The 16,484-nt window shown below is 41.1% G+C and overlaps 1 protein-coding gene across 1 annotated transcript in view; it reads right to left on the reverse strand.

Moving 5' to 3' along the window:
* The window catches only part of KREMEN1 (kringle containing transmembrane protein 1), a 185,907-nt gene that overhangs the window by 40,587 nt on the left and 128,836 nt on the right, over positions 1–16,484 (reverse strand). Inside the window, exons 4-5 of the mRNA XM_040416012.1 lie at positions 12,710–12,834; positions 9,825–9,978 (exon numbers count right to left, since the gene is read on the reverse strand). Coding sequence (XP_040271946.1) covers positions 9,825–9,978; positions 12,710–12,834 — 279 coding nt within the window. The remainder of the gene's footprint in view (positions 1–9,824; positions 9,979–12,709; positions 12,835–16,484) is intronic.

Consider the following 16,484-nt stretch of genomic DNA (forward strand, 5'->3'; position numbering starts at 1 on the left):
AAGGGCACAGGTCAGTTTTAGTGCATATTAAACGCTATAAAAACAAAGCCTATAAAACTATGGCGAAATTGCTTTTTTTTTTTCATTTTCACCCAATTGAGAATTTTTTTTCCAGCTTTCCACTACATTGTATGCAATAGTGGCATTAGAAAGTACAACTTGTCCTGCAAAAAACAAGCCCTTATACGGCTATGTGAAAGAAAAAGTAAAGTTATGGCTTCGGGAAGGCAGGGAGTAAAAAACTAAAATGCAAAAACATAAAAATCACAGGTTCTCAAAGGGTTAAAGTGGTTTTCAGGGAATCTTTTATTGATGGCCTATCCTCGGGATAGGTCATCAATACCTGATCGGTGGAGGTTGTAGTCATGGCACCCCCACCCATCAGCTGTGTGAAGAAGCTGTGGTGCTCCAGTGAGTGCTGCGGGCCCCCTCACAGCTAACCAAGTACAGCTCTGAACATTGTATAGTGGCTTTGCTCGGTAGTGCAGCTCAGTTCATTTCACTTGAATGGGATTGATCAGCATAAAGGCCATGTGACCAACAGACGTGATGTCACTTCCTTAGGGTGAGGCTGCAGCACTCGTAAAACTGTTAATTGGCAACGGCACTGGGAGTCGGACTGCTGCTGATCAGATATTGATGATCTATCCTGAGGATAGGTCATTGATATTCTACTCCCAGAAAACTCCTTTCATATATTCTCCTATGATTATAAAGTTAACACTTTCTTCTCAATATTAGGACAAATGTCTTTGCTCTGCTTATTGTGAAGCTGAAACAATCCACTACACTAGGAATGCCAAGTCAGGGGAAAATTATATTTGGCAAAATTACCAAAATCACTGAGTGAAGAAAATGATTGAAATCCAGTGTACGCCACCCCGCCTACCTCTACTAAACATCAGACAACAATCTTCTGTTCTGGTTCCATGCCCTGGCCTTCAAGGCTGTGAACCAAGGTCTAAATTCAGAGCCACATACTTGACTTCCCGCAAATCGAAGGCGTGTGTGACCACAGCTGTGTCCTTCTCCTGAAATGTTCCTTCTCAGTCTGACCTCTAAGTACACAATAATCTGCGTACTCTCTCTGACAAGACTGCACCACATTGTTCTCACAGGCAGGCCTTTCACAGGCTGGAAGCAAGAAGCAGTAAATGTTTACTAGAAATGAGGGTATATCTGAACCACAATCTGATGTGACTTTTGGACACTAAGAAGTTCCAGAGGATTTATGACTAATCCAGTTTAGATCCAGGATTCTTTCTATTGTCCGGGTGAAGGGTTACACATAATATTTAAAGAGGGGGAATAACTTTCTTTAGTAAAAGTCAAAGAAAATGGGTGGCCATCTATCTACAATGCTTTTGGAAAGTCTTTAGACCTTTTCACTTTTTTCACATTTTATTACTGTATGTTGCAGCCTTGTGCTAAAATAAGTATTCTGAACTCAATACCTCATAATGAAAAAGCGAAAACAGAATTTTAGAAATGTTTGCAAATTTATTAAAAAGGAAATACTAACATTTCGCATCAACGTTCAGACCCTTTGTTATGCCACTTAAAATTTAGCTCAGGGGGCCTCATCTTTGAGACGTTTTCTCACCTTAACTTAGCAAAAACCAAGCCATGAGGAGGAAAGAACTGTCTGTAGAGCTCAGATACAAGATTATGTGGAGGCACAGATCTGGAGAAGGGTAAAAAAAAAGATTTCTGTTGCACTGAAAGTTCCCAAGAGCATAGTATCCTCCATATGTCCTAAATGAAAGAAGTTTGGAACAACCAGGAATCTTGCTAAAGATGCTTAAACTAAATACTTAGTAAAGGGTATGAATACTTATGTCAAGTTTTTCCTTTTCCATAAGTTAGCAAAGATTTCAAACATTCTGTTTTCACGTCGTCATTATGGGATACTGAGTGCAGAGTCATGGAGAAAAACTTTCTTTTTAAATTTTAGCACAAGGCTGCAATATACCAAAATGTTAAAAAACGTGAAAGGGTCTGAGGACTTTCAAAATGCATCCTATCTACAGACATTAGTATACAAAGTATATCAACTAACATACATATTGACAAATAAAACTAAAATTCTCATTTTTGTAGGCGTTTTATTGTATTTACCAACTCTCAAGAAGCAACAGTCCCTCTGATCATTTTAGTTTGGTACATGGGGTATTGAGCCAGGTTTGTAGCAATTAGATAAAAGGGTCCCTAACCTCAGTATTACGGTAATTCAAGAGGTTGTCCAGCTTACAAGGTATTTAAGTTACAGCCTATCCTCAGGATAGGCCACCAGTAGCTGATCAGCAGTTGTCTGACACCACGCACCTCCGACAATCAGCTGTTTTGGTGTAGCTCTGCTACCAAAAGTCGGTGCCGGAAAATACACAGCACCGTCAACCTTGTATTTGAGGAAGCTCGTTACTATTGCAATGCTCCCTTTGAAGTCAATAAAGTCAATAGGAGCAGTGCTGCAGTGATGATCTCTGTCCATTACATAGTTGACAGTACTGTGCGGCTCTGGTGTTGACTTTTGGCAACGGAGCTACAACTGAACAGCTGATGTGTGGGAGTACGGGGTGTCAGACCCCCGCCAATCAGCTAGTGATGGCCTATCCTGACAATAGGCCATCACTTTGTAAAAGCTGCACAACCCATTTAAATGAAAGGATTATTTACAAGGATTGAAAATGGAAATGACAATAAGTTTTATTTGTTTATTTAGCTATAAGCATTTATGTGTAGACAATATTTATACTGTGTGTACTGTATGTATATCGACACCTAGGCTTTTATCATGTAAAAAGGTACAACCTGTTCCCTATCACCTCTCTGCAGTTGTCACTTGGCCCATAACATGTTGTTCACAGCTATTATGTCTTTTGGGAGGCAGAGGTATGAAATGACGAAGGCTCTGAAATGCTTGAGACCTGCTGCCGGCAGCTGTTGGTCTGGATGCCAGGCTGGTGAGATATCTATTGTTAGATCCGCTACCAGAGGTTGTGGCCTTTTCAATTTTGCATGCAGGACCCACATTGTGATGTTGATCCTATGATCTCCTTTTGATACATTAGAATTTATGCCATGTACTGTATGACTGTAGAAATGTTAATCCCAAAGACAGACAGAGAAAGAAGTCGCTCAGTTGCAAAGGGACAATTGCTTTAATAATGATTCTCAGAATTGTTTAAAGGGTTTCTGTCACCCCACAAAACAAATTTTTTTTTTTTTGGATAGTTAGATTCCTCATAGCGCGATATAGGAGAATATAATAGTCTTACTTACTTTCATGCGGCCGATTCTTTATAAAACAAAGTTTTATAATATGTAAATGAGGGCTCTACCAGCAAGTAGGGCGTCTACTTGCTGGTGGCCGCAGCAGAAAACCGCCCCCTCGCCGTGTTGATTGACAGGGCCAGCCGTGATCTCCTCCTCCGGCCGGCCCTGTCAGTAATTCAAAAATCGCGCGCCTCTGGTCATTCGGCGCAGGCGCTCTGAGATGAGGAGGCTTGTCTCCTCAGCACTCCCTCAGTGCGCCTGCGCCGATGACGTCTTCTCGTTCGGTGATGTCATCGGCGCAGGCGCACTGAGGGAGTGCTGAGGAGACGAGCCTCCTCATCTCAGAGCGCCTGCGCCGAATGACCAGAGGCGCGCGATTTTTGAATTACTGACAGGGCCGGCCGGAGGAGGAGATCACGGCTGGCCCTGTCAATCAACACGGCGAGGGGGCGGTTTTCTGCTGCGGCTACCAGCAAGTAGACGCCCTACTTGCTGGTAGAGCCCTCATTTACATATTATAAAACTTCGTTTTATAAAGAATCGGCCGCATGAAAGTAAGTGATAAGATTATATTCTCCTATATCGCGCTATGAGGAATCTAACTATCCAAAAAAAAAAAAATGAGTTTTGTGGGGTGACAGAAACCCTTTAAATTGCCCCTTCAGGTTTTTATATCACAGACATTTCTTTCAATGTACCGTAACATGTTTAAAGATAAATTAGCAGAAAATGCAATACTTCCAGTACTGTAATATTTAATTGTGTGCTAGTCTCTTAATAGTACTTTCTGCTTTTTGTATACTGAAAATATTAGGCTGTATTTGGCTATGTGCTGATTGCAGTTTTGACCTGGTTTACACAAAGATGCTGTTCTGCAGATAACATAAAAGTGCAATAAAACGGTAACAAAACAGCATTATACAAACACTGAGAAAAAGATTTTCTGATTTAAATTTTAAGTTTAGGCTACTTTCACATCAGCGTTTTTGCTGGATCCGTCATGGATCAGCAAAAACGCTTCCGTCATGATAATACAACCGTCTGCATCCGTTATAAACGGATCCGGTTGTATTATCTCTAAAATAGCCATGACAGATCCGGCACTTAAACCATTGTAGGTCAATGGGTGCCGGATCTGTTTTCTTTTGTATCCGAGGAAAACGGATCCGGCATCGACTTACATTGCGTTTCATGCCGGATCCGTCTTGATCCGCATCCCATGCTGGACAGAAAAACGCTGCGTTATTCTGTCCGCGATGGGAGCGCTTCCAAATGGAACGGAATGCATTTTGGTGCACTCCATTCCGTTCAGTCTTCTCCCCATTGACAACGAATAGGGACAAAACTGAAGAGTTTCCTCTGCTATTGAGATCCTATGATGGATCTCAATAGCGGAAAGGAAAACACTGATGTGAAAGTAGCCTTAAAGATATTGTCCATATTGGATAATTCTGTTTTTGTTAGGTAACCCACTGGTACTCCCAATGATCTGCTGTAATGAGTAGGGGTAGGTTTCAGAACTTTCATTGAACTGTGTTCCAAGTGTTTGTTTTTTTCTGATGACCTCCTCGGCATATCATCAGTGTCTGATCAGTGGGGGTCCATCTCCCGGCCCCCCCGCCAATCAGCTGTTAGAAGAGGCTGTGGCACTCCTCGCAGCTTACCCGAGGACAGTGATGTCACGATTATCAGTCACATGGCCTAGGCACAGCTCAGTCCTATTTAAGTGAATGGGTCTGAGCTGCGATACCAAGCACAGCCACTAACCAATGGACTGTGTTGTGCGTGGCCATCTTGAAACACTGATGGTTGTGGTTGCCAGAAGTCAGACCCCCACCAATCAGATATTGATGACCTATCCTGAGGATAAGTCATCAGTATCATAACACTTGGAAAACCCTTTATATGTTATTTACATAAAACAAAAAAAAAAGTAAAACAATTTTCCCTATTAAAGTCAATAAGTGAAATAATAAAATTTGGATAACCAATCACCAAAAGTGGCTAACCAAGCTGCTGGGTATTCCAACCAAAGACCCAGAGTTTTTTTTAAAAGAATGCATATTATTAGATTTTCTGAGGATGACGAAGCTTGAAGGGACAGCAGCTATAGCTGATGGATGGATCACCTATATTGTGCACAACCTTTTGAACACTTTTTGGCTGCACCATAAAAGTTTTTCTTTACGTTTAATAGCTTATGCTTAGCACGCTGGTACTTTCTGCCATTGAATCTTGTGTTTGCATGGCAAATTATTAAGCTTGTCTCATTTTTTTGCAGATGCAAATGATTATCATTTTCCACAACGTGACTATACCTCTTCTATATTTTATCCTCCTTAGTGTTGTCAAACACACTTATAAGCTGCATACAAACACCCTGTGTGGCACTGTATGAGACCATCTGCATGTGTGTGTGGAGAAATTCAAAGTTAGCCCATCCTTGTCCGAGGGTGCTGCCACACATCGTGGCGATGCTGTGTTTTGGATGCAGTAAAAAATGCATAAAGGGAACAGCAACCACATATCCATGTTTATGCTACGTTTCCTATCAGCAAAGTAAAATAAAAAGCAAATCATGCAATTGAATTACATTAATTACAAAATTGAGTTGCATTAATGTAATTCAAGTTTGCTGTGTGCTTTCCCATTGCTGGAAGAAAACGCAGCATAAACACAGGTGTTACAAAAAGTGAACACTTTTTTTCATTAGCAAAAGAAAGTACGGTCTAATGCCTTTCAGCCTATAGGGACTCACTGTCCAGGATCCTAGACTAGTCTGTGACAATGTCCCCTGCTGCCCTCTCCTAATGAAGTTCGAATACTGCCTGCCTGTCGCTGTCTAGAAGGTCTACACTTCCATCACGCTCCCAGACCAGACAAAAGGCAGGGTGTGGAGTAGGTGCGCTGCTATTATTACAATTAGAGATGAGCGAACCGACTTCGGATGCTACATCCAAAGTCACTTTGGTAAAAAAAAATTGTTATAATACTGTACGGAGATTCATCTCTGTACAGTATTAGAATGTATGGGCTCCGATTAGCCGAAGTAAGTTATTCACAAAGTTGCGCAAGACTTTATTGAATAACTTCGGTAATTGATTATTACAGTGAAACACCTTGGAACCAAACTCAGCTTCCGTTCCAAGGTACCACTCGGAACCAAAGCTGAGCTCGGTTCCAAATTTTGAAGTGGTTTATCACTGTAATAATCAATTACCAAACGTACTCAGCGAGACTTCGTGAATAACTTACTTCGGCTCATCGGAGCCCATACATTCTAATACTGTACGGAGACGAATCTCAGTACAGTATTATTATGAATTTTTTAGCGAGGTGGCTTCGGATATAGCATCCGAAGCTCCCTTTGCGCATCGCTCCACTCTCTTTATCTCCACACTGTTATTTCTCCCAATTTCTGGCTTATGTTTTCTTATTGAACTCTTTACTTTCTTCAATACTACTTGTATGCTCTAAGATCCCCTTCTTATCACCTTTACCATTTTATCCCCGAGAGAGAGAGAGCGAGAGAGAGAGAGAACCTACTGCCTATACACATAGAAAATATACATGCTATTAACTTACACCCTAATGCATCCACTTTCTAGCATAATTAAGTTTCTTTTATTCTGGCAAACATCTTTATCTTATCTTGGTAGTACCATGTTAGTCTATAGCACCACCATTCATCCTAGACTTCAATGGCTTCAATATTTTGGAGTCAAATTTTAAGGGATTGGCCACCTTTTGGGAAGGGATTGGGGGTTGGCAAACCACTTCTTGGGCAGTTCTGCAAAAGGGAACCATTTTAAGTGCTCCCCACCGCTAGGTCCTGGCTCCTCTGCTCTCAGTCCTTGGCTACCTTGTCCTGATCCCCGGCTATTACCATAAGCTTTGACAGAGGTGACCTGCCCTCTTTGTATCAAGTCACCAATCAATGGCTGTAGCAGGGTCAAAGTGGATGTTGACAGCGGGGGACCTGAGCAAGTCAGCCGAGGACGAGGAGTGAAGGAGCCAGGACCCTGAGGTGAGGAGCGGGTGAGTATGCTTCCCTTTTGCAGGTCTGGCCAGGAGGTGGGTTTGCCAAAAGCTCCCTAAAGATGGCAAAAGCCTTTATACCTGATCTGTCTTTTTCTTCCTCGCATAAAAATTTTTTTGTAAATGTTGTTGCCTTCATCTATATAGCTATATCCTCAAACTTACCTCACCACTGAAATGGCTAAAATATCAATATAAGCCTTAATCATTTCTGGCCTTTATTACTATACAGTCCCTTGAAAAGGTATTCATACCCAGGTAAATAGCAAAGGTAGATACTCGCGCTGCCGTCTGGATGGGGGGAGTGAGCTCACACAATGTGGGACTATGTGTGGGCCGCGTCGCTGCAGGGTTCCAATATGAGGTTAATTGCCAAAAAGACCCCCAAAAAAGGAAAAAAACTAGTATTAAGAGCAGAGAAATAGAACCCGCGCTGACTTATTTCGTAACTATGAAAATTCAGATATTGCCGCAATGGATAGAGTTTATTCTAATACTTAGTATCTGCTCCTTATATATTCGCAAGCTCCTCGATCTAAATCCAGCAGAAATTATATCTCGACAGTAATTTCAAGTGCAATGTATGCATAAGAACAAGTGCTAAACACTTACGGGTATGTGCATTGTCCGGCACATTTGATGCTGTAGATCGATTCGAATATCCACTGGCGGCGATTCTCCTGTTGCTGTCTCATCCGATCCTGTCTTCTGCTTACCTCGTGGTACGCGCGTAGCTCGGGCGGGTGGCATGCACGCGCACAGGGAAGCAATGCTTTACTCGTCGTCCTGGAAGCCTTTCGTGTGACATCAACAGGAGAAACGCCGCCAGTGGATATTCAAATCGATCTACAGCATCAAATGTGCCGGACAATGCACATACCAGTAAGTGTTTAGCACTTGTTCTTATGCATACATTGCACTTGAAATTACTGGATTTTACTTTGCCATAGACTATCGAGATATAATTTCTGCTGGATTTAGATCGAGGAGCTTGCGAATATATAAGGAGCAGATACTAAGTATTAGAATAAACTCTATCCATTGCGGCAATATCCGAATTTTCATAGTTACGAAATAAGTCAGCGCGGGTTCTATTTCTCTGCTCTTAATACTAGGTATTTATACCCCTTAAACTTTTCCAAATTTTTTCACATTACACCCACAAACTTATTTTATTGGGACTTTATGTGATAGACCAACACAAAGTAGCAAGTATGTGTGAAGTGAAAAGAAAATGATACAAGGTTTTCAATTTTTTTATAAATAACAATCTGGAAAGTGTGTCATGCATTTGTATTCAGCCCTCCTGAGTCAATTAACTTGCAGCAATTACAGCTGCAAGTTTTTTGGGCACATCTAGAGGCTGAAATGTTTTCCCATTCTTCTCTGCAAAATAGCTCAAGTTCTGATTGGATGGAGAGCGTCTGTGAACAACAGGTTTCAAGTCTTGCCACAGATTCTTAATGGGATTTAGGTCTGGCTTTTGACCGCCACCACCATGTTTCATTGTGGGGATGGTGTGTTCACGGTGATGTGCAGTGTTAGTTTACTTCCACACATAGCATTTTGCATTGAGGCCAAAAAGTTCAACTTTGGTCTTATCTGACCAGAGCACCTTCTTGCACATGTTTGCTACTGTATGTCCCCTACATGGCCTGTGGCAAACTGCAAATAGGACTTCTTATTTATTGCTTTCAAAAATGCCATTCTTGTTGCCACTCTTCCATAAAGGCCAGATTTGTGGAGTACACAACTAATAGTCTTCCTCAAACAGATTCTCCCACCAGAGCTGTGGATCTCTGCAGCTCCTCCTGAGTTACCATGGGCATCTTGGCTGCTTCTCTAAATAGTGCTCGTTTTGGCTGAACTGTCAGTTTAGGTTGACGGCCATGTTTTGGTAGGTCTGCAGTTGTGCCATACTCCTTCTATTTTTGGATGATGTATTGAACAAGTACTCCTTGAGATGTTGGGGTATGGTCCCTGACCTGTCTGGTATGTTCCTTGGTTTTCATGATCCTGTTTGATCACTAATGTTCACTAACAAATCTCTGAGGGCTTCATAGAACAGCTGTACTTATACTAAGAATAAATTACACACAGGTGAACTCTAATTATTAATTAGTTGACTTCTGAAGACAATTGGTCACTCTGGATTTTATTTAGGGGTGTCAGAGTACAGGGGGCTGAACACAAATGCACACCACCCTTTTTTTTAATTTTTTTATTTGAAAACCATGTATCATTTTCGTTTCACTTACTTTGTGTTGGTCTATCACATAAAATCCCAATAAAATACATAAGGTTTGTGGGTGTAATGTGGAAAAGTTCAAGGGGTCTTAATACTTTTGCAAGGCACTGTAGATCACTACTAATAGATATTCCACTAAACAAACACCTCTGCTCTGTGTCGCTCATTACAAAGGCTATCTGCCCCTATGCTCCTGAAAATAGAGCTTAATTTAATAATTTTTTTATTCTAGGAGAAATGCACATGCAATCTGGACACTTACAGTCAAACAGGATGATTCGTCCATCCCCTCCGCATGGCTGCGTATGATCCCCAAAACAAACACTGTTGCAGTCTGTGCTTGGCGTCTCTCCATGTTTTCTGTAATCTGCATTATTACCACAGAAGCAAGCAAACCCAGACTCCAGTCCAGCATACTGGGAATGAAAGATAAGGATTATCAGTACATTATCAAGAAATTCATTTTACATAATATCAAAATAAATATTCCATCTGATATATGTAGGATATGCCATCACACTACCATTGATGGATGTTTGATGAAGGTCTTGTTGGCCTTTCTACTGCACAGAGGCATACCTGGCCCTATTCAAGTGGATGAGGCTATATTTGGCAGCATGTGGCCAGGAGCATTGCTTTATGGGGAAATATTGTGGAGGAGCCACATCATTGGTAACATAGTAACATAGTACATAAGGCCAAAAAAAGACATCTGTCCATCCAGTTTGGCCTGTTATCCAGAGGAAGGCAAAAAAACAACCCTGTGAGGTAGAAGCCAATTTTCCCCACTTTAGGGGAATAAAAAATTCCTTCCTGACTCCAATCAGGCAATCAGAATAACTCCCTGGATCAACGACCCCTCTCTAGTAGCTATAGCCTGTAATATTATTACACTCCAGAAATACATCCAGGCCCCTCTTGAATTCCTTTATTGTACTCACCATCACCACCTCCTCAGGCAGAGAGTTCCATAGTCTCACTGCTCTTACCATAAAAAAGAATCCTTTTCTATGTTTGTGTACAAACCTTCTTTCCTCCAAACGCAGAGGATGTCCCCTCGTCACAGTCACAGTCCTGGGGATAAATAGATGATGGGATAGATCTCTGTACTGACCCCTGATATATTTATACATATTAATTAGATCTCCCCTCAGTCGTCTTTTTTCTAAAGTGAATAACCCTAATTTTGATAATCTTTCAGGGTACTGTAGTTGCCCCATTCCAGTTATTACTATAGTTGCCCTCCTCTGGACCCTCTCCAGCTCTGCTATGTCTGCCTTGTTCACTGGAGCCCAGAACTGTACACAGTACTCCATGTGTGGTCTGACTAGCGATTTGTAAAGTGGTAGGACTATGTTCTTATCACGGGCATCTATGCCCCTTCTGATACAACCCATTATCTTATTGGCCTTGGCAGCAGCTGCCTGACACTGGTTTTTGCAGCTTTGTTTGCTGTTTATTAAAATTCCTAGATCCTTTTCCATGTCAGTGTTACCGAGTGTTTTATCATTTAGTATGTACGGGTGACTTGCATTATTCCTTCCCATGTGCATAACTTTACATTTGTCAGTGTTAAACCTCATCTGCCACTTATCTGCCCAAGCCTCCAATCTATCCAGATCCCTCTGTACTAGTATACTGTCCTCTTCAGTGTAAATTACTTTACACAGTTTAGTGTCATCTGCGAAAATTGATACTTTACTATGCAAGCCTTCTACGAGATCATTAATAAATATATTGAAGAGAATAGGGCCCAATACTGACCCCTGAGGTACCCCACTAGTGACAGTGACCCAATCTGAGTGTTCACCGTTAATAACCACCCTCTGTTTTCTATCATTGAGCCAGTTACTTACCCACATACAGACGTTTTCTCCCAGTCCGAGCATTCTCATTTTATATACTAACCTTTTATGTGGTACAGTGTCAAATGCTTTGGAGAAGTCCAGATGACGTGGCTTCTTCATGCTAAAGGACATTGGGGTCTTTTGCTTGAAGTTAGTGATAATATTGTGTAGCGATATGTCATCACTTAGTATGGTTATAAAGCCCCAGCAAACTTACATATTTATTGCGTGTAGGTATGTAGGTATAGATGACAGAAGGCACCCCCCTACATAAAACGGTTATCCTCATATTCATCAGAGGCTCTTTGGTGGTAGCCCAGGAGAGCAGGTAAGTGAGGGAGAGAGAGACTTTTCCAGGCAATCAAAGTACTTTTAATTTGGGTAAAATCAACTCGTACCCGAATTTAATCGAATTTTATGAAATCTCTACCTGTGACCTCTCCTGACATGTCTGTTTAAGTAATTACTTGCATGCCCCAAGTAATAACAAGTCTGGAGAATCTATTTTTATGATTTTATGTTGTGCCATTCCTCTGTTATTCCTTCTAGAAGTTTATAAAAGAATTGCTAGCAGTTTGCAATAAAGGCTTTTTTGGGGAACGGACTTATGGACATATGAAAATGGAATGCCCAAGGAGTAACTTCCGTTTTTTTTTTTTGCAGACCCATTGAAATAAATGGTTCCGCATACGGTCCACAAAAAAAAAAACGTAGCAGACACAGAAAGAAAATACATTTGTGTGCATGAGCCCTTAAAAACAGTGCACCTTTGGATTTTGATCACAGTGCACTTTTGGAATGCTTTTTAAAGTTAAAACTGTTAAAAAATGATCCCTTTTTGGTGGAAGTTGCTTTCTTCTTGGTCTTCTGAAGTGTAAAATTTGCACTGGACAAATCTCAAAAAAGATTTGTTGGAAATCAAAGTTTTTGGTAAAATTGTAAAAAATTGTATTAGTTTAGATCAGATTTGATCTCTTCTTTGTACATATATTTCCGAGTGATGTTTCAAAGAACTCCTATCCCGTACTAATGAGACTTCATACATTTTAACCAACTAGACTTTAAAGACAAGACTAAAACAAATATAGTGAGACCTCTTTGGGATGACCATTGAAAATTTGTTTTTTAGGTTGGTGGTTCTCTTAAAGAACATTGCCAATACACATAGTTTATGATGAAACTAAAAAATCTGTCACAAAAAATCTGGTCTAGATAAAGGTGTGGTCTTCACAAAGAGTTGGTCTTCTAGAGAGGTTTCACTGTATTCCAAAACACTGAAAATAGATGCTAGTAACTCAACCTTGTAGCGTTGTCGCCGACACATAGTGATGCAAGTCTGAATTGTTTGCTTATTGGATGTCTCTGTGATACCGGTCAGAGGGGGTGGGTTTCCATGGTCTTTGAAGCATCCCAGGTTCCCAGGCACTAGAAAATAATGTAAAAAGTTCAGTTTACAATGGAAAGCTTTAAACATCTAAAATATATCTGATATCAGACAGACTCTTTCAATATGTGGCCTTTACAAGATGCCCTAATGCAGAGAAAATTGTGGGTGCAACTGAAACTTTTATTATTTGGCCTTTAATTCTCCTATCAGGACGGCAGAAAGCATGGACTTGTTCTATACTAATTATTGTCAGAACCACCAAGCAGTTTGGTACCTTCCAGCTATGAAGAGTGCCGCAGCCTGGCCACTTACTTCCACAACCCCCTAGAATCATTGTTCAGTAGCGCACCCACTAGTTTCATTATCTTATAATGACAGGCAATATTTTTGATAACTATTATCAAAGGTACAATCAGAACATTACAGATATGCAAATGATGTATATTTTAAAGAACAGAAAATTCATTGTCCTCATGTATCATTGTATTCTACACTTTGGATCAGATGTCCAAAACATCTTTCATTCATCACGTTCTGCCAGAATGATGTGCTTAAAGTTTTTTTTTTTAGATATTTTAACTAGTGACATCCTCTGGTCATCAGTATGTGATTGGTGGGGGTCCAACAGCCAGGGCCCACGCTGATCAGCTGCTCGGGAAGGCCCTGATGCTCGCAGTAGCGCCATGACCTTCTCTCAGCTCACCATGCACAGGGCTGTACATTGTGTAATGACTGTGCTTGGTATCACAGCTCAGCGCCATTTACTTCAGTGGGGCTGAGCTGTGCCTAGGCCATGTGACCGATGAATATGACATCACATGGCCATGGAAACTAAGGGAAGGCCATGGCACTACTGTGAGCACTGGTGCCTTCTCAAACAGCTGATTAGCATGAGTCCTGGGTGTCGGGCCCCACCAATAACCTATATAGAGGATAGGTCATCAGTTAAAATATCTGGGAAAACCCCTTCAAAGGGGCACTATGCCTTGTAGGGCTAGCTCGGTTGAATGTAATGATACCTCTCACTTAGCGATTAATTCGTTAATTCTCGAGAAAAAGCACTTTATCCATATGGAAATGTGCAGTTAAGTGCAAATTTGCATATGCATAAAATGCTTTTTCTCCAGAATGAACTCTGTCCACCCTTGCTCCTCCTGCTTCCTCTGCTAGATCCTCCCTCTCCTTATTGATTGACAGGGCCAAGTTCCTGCATAGTCATTTTGCCTGGCACTGTCAATCAAGGAGGAGAAGAAGGAGCTGGCAGAGAAGGAGGAGGAGAAAGGGTGCACAGAGTGGCTTGGACCCACCCTCAGTGCACTTAACTGCTCATTTGCATATGGATTAAAAGTACTTTTTCTAAAGCAACGGGTATTGCATTTGCTGAGCTAAGCCTACAAGGCATTGTGTCTAGTTTAACAGTGACAGACACCCTGTAAATACTTTGCCTTTAGACAAGTACAGAGTCAAACTATTTGGATGTATTTGCTACATTTCCAGACCTACCACAATATTAATGATAGATACTGATAAAAAAAAGGATTACAGAACGTCACACATCGACAGCCATTAGGTTCTAACTATAACCGTGTATTTCAGGCCCCTTTTATAATGTGACTTGGCTGATGATTTCAGACAGCATATCTTTGCTTTGCTAACCTTATCATATGACATTCGCAATTGATATTTTCTCAGGACACTGGTAGCGCAAAGGGACCAATTAATTGTAATAGAACTTCACTATTAGCCCAAAGGTTACATGGTACAATATTCTGCCTTGGGACTTAGCAATACAAATATCTAGAATAAGCTAGACAGCAGTAAACTCAGGGAAGGGACAGCAACATGTCATAGTGAAGAAAAATTTACTAATTTCATTAAAAAGATTACTATTAAAAGATTGTAAAATAAAATACAGTCAATAGATGTAAAACATTCCTCAGTGGATATACAGTAGTATATATGAAACATAAAACTTGTGCAGTTGCAATGGATTCTGTGGAAACGAGGTCCACAGTTCATGTTGCCTTATATATTACTCTTCTTCATGGGCACTGTTCAGGGGAGGTACAGGTTCTCATAGAAGACAACATAAGTTATACACCCTTCTGATCTTGTCAATGAGAACCAGTACTCTCCCTGAGCTGCATCAAAGGCATCTCATCCAGCCAACCAGCATTCTGCTCTGTATTGATTGGGTGGGGTGGGGAGAACCTTGAGACAGAGGTCTACAGATGGGTCACTTTTACTTTTGGAGAACTCTTGGGTTTGGCTGACATGAGTCTACCTGCATCATGGATACTTTGAAACTGGATAGGGTTTTAGTTCTCCTTGCCACACTTAGAAAATATGAGTGTAGATAACCAGCCACACATTTGAAGCCCAGTTTTTCTGTACTTTAAGTCAAAAGCTTTAGGTTAGGGCTATACAGCGACAATAGGTTGCGCAACAAAAAGGGAACAACTACACTGTGACATTCATGTCGCACCAATGTTGCACAACATTTTTTGTAATGACAGTCAATGGTGGTGCGCCGCGACATGCTGCGAGGTAACAGTGCCACAAAAACCCAACTTGGATGGATTTTTTGCAAGTGTCGTGTCGTTGCAGTCGCAATATACCTAAAGGCTTATAAGTAGTCTCTTTTACAGCCATATCTAGTTGTGCTACAAATAACTGCATACAAATGCCATTACACTGCACAGGCAACATGCAGCTCCTCACTCAGCAAGGCCTATGCTCAGAACCCCCACCAGTCAGCAGAATTAAGAGTCTGCAGAGCAATGATGCTTATTGCTCAGGCAAAGTGGTGCAGGCCCCCTTTGGAAGTGCTGCTGTGCCTGCGAAAATAATGTGGGGGTCACAGCACTCACAGGAACACCTCTCCCACTTAATTTAATGTACATCTATACAGTTTGATTGAATCAATGTCAGAATAGATGATGTCATAGTTATATGAATGATTACTTTCTAATATTCAGTATGCTTCCAGTTTCTTCTGTTGGCATACATGTTGAACATCGTGATGTCATGCAGCTAAAGAGACCAAATGGATTCTTGGGCAGATCATTCTGCATGACTATGACATGGTTGCCTCATTGGAAATGCATGGTCTGCATTGCGGTATCCTAAAAACATTTGACAATACAGAAATCTCTGAGCTACTGTCCAGCTGGACACAGCTGCATTTCCAATCTGCTCTCCGATTTCAGTTTCCCTTGCTTATACTGATTTGGCTATTAGCTGCCCGCAATGTAAACTATGGACACAGAAGAGCTAGAATATTGCTAAAATGTTGTTGGAGAGAGATTTGATTATCATTCTTTACTTTGGAGTCCTTTATTCTAGGAAACGCTTTGTGGAATGCTGCTTTCTGCCACTATAGTTCACAAGATGCTATCTTCAAGCTGGACGGTTGCGTTCTACTACAGGGCTGGTCCCCACCTTTCTGCTGGAGGCTATTAGATAATTCTGCTGCATACCAGAGATTATTATATAAACACATCGATGTTTTGTGACGCAGATGCCTTTACAATGTGTTCATGAGATCATTTTGCTGCTCTTGGTTTATTACGAGGTTTTGACATCCATCAGTAGAGTACAAGGCCATAAGATAAACATGCCTTTGCTGGCTCTATATACATAACTGGATTGAATTTTTACTCAGATACATAACTTTAAGCTACATAGG

This window comes from Bufo bufo, chromosome 2 (assembly GCF_905171765.1).
Source record: "Bufo bufo chromosome 2, aBufBuf1.1, whole genome shotgun sequence".
Classification (NCBI taxonomy): domain Eukaryota; kingdom Metazoa; phylum Chordata; class Amphibia; order Anura; family Bufonidae; genus Bufo; species Bufo bufo.